This window comes from Limulus polyphemus, unplaced genomic scaffold, assembly GCF_000517525.1.
Source record: "Limulus polyphemus unplaced genomic scaffold, Limulus_polyphemus-2.1.2 Scaffold7275, whole genome shotgun sequence".
Lineage (NCBI taxonomy): Eukaryota > Metazoa > Arthropoda > Merostomata > Xiphosura > Limulidae > Limulus > Limulus polyphemus.
This window is the reverse complement of record NW_013672885.1, coordinates 13,435-17,645: the sequence shown is the minus strand read 5'-3', so window position 1 is coordinate 17,645 and position 4,211 is coordinate 13,435. Positions and strand designations below refer to the sequence as shown.

The 4,211-nt window shown below is 37.6% G+C and overlaps 1 protein-coding gene across 1 annotated transcript in view; it reads left to right on the top strand.

Moving 5' to 3' along the window:
- Positions 1 to 4,211, top strand: part of LOC106474485 — a 9,073-nt gene that overhangs the window by 2,572 nt on the left and 2,290 nt on the right. The window contains exon 2 of the mRNA XM_013935179.2: positions 596 to 801. Within this exon, the coding sequence (XP_013790633.1) occupies positions 596 to 801 (206 nt within the window). The remainder of the gene's footprint in view (positions 1 to 595; positions 802 to 4,211) is intronic.

Sequence of the window (4,211 nt, the reverse complement as noted above, 5' to 3'; positions counted from 1 at the left end):
GTTTGTAAGTGTATTATTATTGTAAAGTGTTGTCTGTAAGTGTATTATTTTATTAGAAAGGCATTGTTCAGTTGAGGTATTATTAGAAAGGTATTGTTCAGTTGAGGTATTATTAGTAAGGTACTATTCAGTTGAGGTATTATTAGAAAGGTATTGTTCAGTTGAGGTATTATTAGTAAGGTATTGTTCAGTTGAGGTATTATTAGAAAGGTATTGTTCAGTTGAGGTATTATTGGAAAGGTATTGTTCAGTTGAGGTATTATTAGAAAGGTATTGTTCAGTTGAGGTATTATTGGTTATAGTTGTAACTAGATATTTACAGTTTCGAACATTATTTTATATATTTTTTTTAGGAAGGTATTGTTAAGTACTTGAGAATGGGGGTCGTCGAATAAGTTCTTAGTTGTTTAATCACGTCTGTAGGTTTGCGTGGCTTTATCTCCAAGCCGTTTAGGAACTGATATATTTCCTACTTCGTGTTTGGTTTATCAACGTATTTAGAAATGTTTTTATTTCCAATCTTCCAAAATTTAAAACCGAACTTTTGATACCGTTGTTCACTACAGCGACTTACTTTACGTATTTTTTTTTGCAGATCCAACGGCCTCGTGATGCACACCGCCCTGCTCCCCGACTCCCTAGCTTGCCCCTGTCACGGTGTGTCCGCACTCACTGTGCCTCCTTTTCTCGACCCCTGGGGTCGCCTCAAGCTCGTGGAATCCTGGTCTCACGGAGACGAAGTTATCGCACTGTCATCGGAACCAACCTCAATGGTTGCCACAGAACCAGTTCTGCCTAAAGGTAACCATCTTATGGTGTTCTCTACTGTTTAACTTCTTCTGAACTGACATGCGCATAGCAAGCAGATTTCATGCAGAAACATTGAAACTAAGATCATTCTAGAGAAGAATTTTTGACACAACGATACACTTTTATAATAAAGGTATTGTTCAGTTGAGGTATTAAAAAAGTAACGTTTTCTCTCGTTGAGAAAGAAATTGATGTCACATTATTAGATTTTGTTAATTTTTTTTGTTGTTGTTGTTGGATTTGGCGCAAAGTGAAGACTAATTTTGAAGTGATATACAGTAATTATGTTCGTAGGAAACACATTAATAAAGAAATGAAAATATTACATGTTCTTGGAATAAGTTACGTGTCAAGACAGATGGTTAACTTAAACACCGCAAACATAGAGGTAAGGCGACGGATACAAACTTGTTTGGGAATATTTTTTTTCGCGCTTTTTACTTAAATGCAGTACAAATATTAACACGAGTGTGATTAGCTGTGCATTTTGCTAGTCAGACATTTTTACTGTTTGCTAAAACTAAATTATTATAAACGAAAAAAATTAAATATAATTGAGTTATGCGCTCTGTTACCAACATTATTTGAAAAAAAAATGTATTTTAAGTCATCTGATGTATCGTGATATTGTGTTTTATCGGTGACGCTATTTATTTGTGTAGCATATTGTCGAATATTTTGAAATTTGTAGGTGACGCTATGTATTTTCGTAGCGTTTTGTCGTCGAATTAGGCCTAGTTATATGTTCTGATTTTGATGAATAATTTAGCGGATATTTAAATAAATCTAAGCAGTCTTTAAAAGTACATGATAAATCTTGTATCAGAGTGAGTAAAGAGAAAAACGGCGTGTTTGTGGTACGCTTAATTTCATAAAATATATTTTTTTATTCCTGTCCCGCATCGAATTAGTATTGTAGTATTAGATATGTAGCCTTAGTTTCGCTATGCATCAAATTTTGATGCTGATGGTTAGGTTTAGCTTATTTCCAAATATGCTTTTTAACAACAGTCTCAAATGCACGTGCTGATAAGACAGTGTGTAAGGCGAAGAAATATTAGTCCCTTCTAAGTGCTTGTAACTAGTTTCAATACCAGCGGCGGGCAGAACACAGATAGCCTATTTTGTAGCTTTGTGCGTAACAACAAAACAAATCTTGTGTCCATTTCAATGGCTTGTGGCACATGAAACCCCAGTGCTCGAGCGTAAATAGATGACCAACTCAGGATTGGCAGATGTTTCAATTTTGAACAATAATGCTGAAAATGAGGACTGAAAGAACGAGGCGGTTGGTACAGAGTATGAAGCCGACTAAGCGAAAGTGACGTTTTTTACGACGCGTTGCTTGGAAACGTTTGCATCAGTTGAATAATCTCGTGTGATTGGCTGGAGATAGTGGCGATCCACGTCCTTATTTATAGCCTTACTTGTAAGTGCCACAACATATATACATATCCTATATAAACTAATGTCCATAAACGTTGAAGATGTACAGTGTCTTGCGCAACGCAGAACTATACAGCCTTAATTAGTTAATGTAACAGTGATTGATGGCTATCACAAACACCGAATATTATCTTGTATTCCCCAAACGTGTTTTTGCTATGATTATCGGGTGGCAGTACACAACAAAACCAATGCGTTATCCGGGTCCTAAACACTTAAAGTTGCTCAATTCAGATTGGTTAGTTTTTACCCTCAAGATGACATACACGCACAGCAGTCACGTGCCAGACAAATATGACGCGCGTGCAGGCAGGTGTGTGACGCGTGCTCAGCGTCGTTTTGTTGTCTGTAAAACACGTTTTTTGATGCGTCAGCTGCTTTTCGGCGTCCGAAACTTGGGAAAAGAAGAGGCATTTCCCAATGGTCACGTGGGGATCCCCTAGGCACCAACAGCTGTTTCTCGTGCGCAAAGCGGTGTTTGACTTAACAGACGACACAGAGCAAGATATATTACTGTCTCACTTCTCAAACTTGCACGTAAGTTGCAGTGGACTAGCTAATAAAACTAGATGATGTATGTGTAAAGGAAAGCTTATGTTTTAAGATGGTTTCGATAAATCTCTGTATGTGTTAGGTTTGATGCTGAAAAAAATAAAGAAACAGTCAACCTAGGTAGTTAGGTCTATTACAGCTTCGGACACGAGGCTGAGAAAGGTATTGTTCAGTTGAGGTATTATTAGTAAGGTATTGTTCAGTTGAGGTATTATTAGAAAGGTATTGTTCAGTTGAGGTATTATTAGTAAGGTATTGTTCAGTTGAGGTATTATTAGAAAGGTATTGTTCAGTTGAGGTATTATTAGTAAGGTATTGTTCAGTTGAGGTATTATTAGAAAGGTATTGTTCAGTTGAGGTATTATTAGCAGCTGCTATCACAATGCGAGTATTGTTAAATTAAAATTTTTTCTTATTCTTACATTGAAGAACGTAAGATTCGATATCACATGAAACGTAACAAGTAACAGAAGGGCTTTCTTTGACACGGGAAACGAACTCGTGAAAGGTCAGTCAGCTTCCTTTGTTGGCTCTCAAGCTTGCAAAGCTTTGTTTTAGTTGGTCACTCAAGCAACACCAGTTCATCAACACAAAATTCCCAGGATTATCTCGAATATTCAAAACGTGTAAATTAGCAGCAAATAGTTACTTCTATCAACAACCATAAACAACAACAACAGTGGAGAGACAAAACTGCTTGTAACGTTGAAAATATTGTAAGTTGACCATAAAAACATCACATGTCGAACGATCACTTGTTTTAAGACTAAACATTAACATTACTGTTTAATACCTTTCTTTCCGAAAGGGACCGAATAAGAATTACAGTGTTTAAAAATACAAGAAAAAGTCTGATGCTCTTACAAAGATAATTGGTTATAACCATAACAATCATTCATCTTGCTCCATTGGTACTTTACACAGCGTATAGGTATTCAATTGTAATGAACTGATCCTGTTTCTCGAGTTTCGCAACGTTTCTGTCCACGTGCCTTGTTTCTCGAGTTTCGCAACGTTTCTGTCCACGTGCCTTGTTTCTCGAGTTTCGCAACGTTTCTATCCACGTGCCTTGTTTCTCGAGTTTCACAACGTTTTTATCCACGTGCCTTGTTTCTCGAGTTTCACAACGTTTCTGTCCACGTGCCTTGTTTCTAGAGTTTCACAACGTTTCTGTCCACGTGCCTTGTTTCTCGAGTTTCACAACGTTTCTGTTCATGTGCCCTGTTTCTTGAGTCTCACAACGGTTCGGTCCATGTGCCCTGTTTCTTGAGTTTCACAACGGTTCGGTCCACGTGCCCTGTTTCTTGAGTTTCACAACGGTTCGGTCCATGTGCCCTGTTTCTTGAGTTTCACAACGGTTCGGTCCATGTGCCCTGTTTCTTGAGTTTCACAACGGTTCGGTC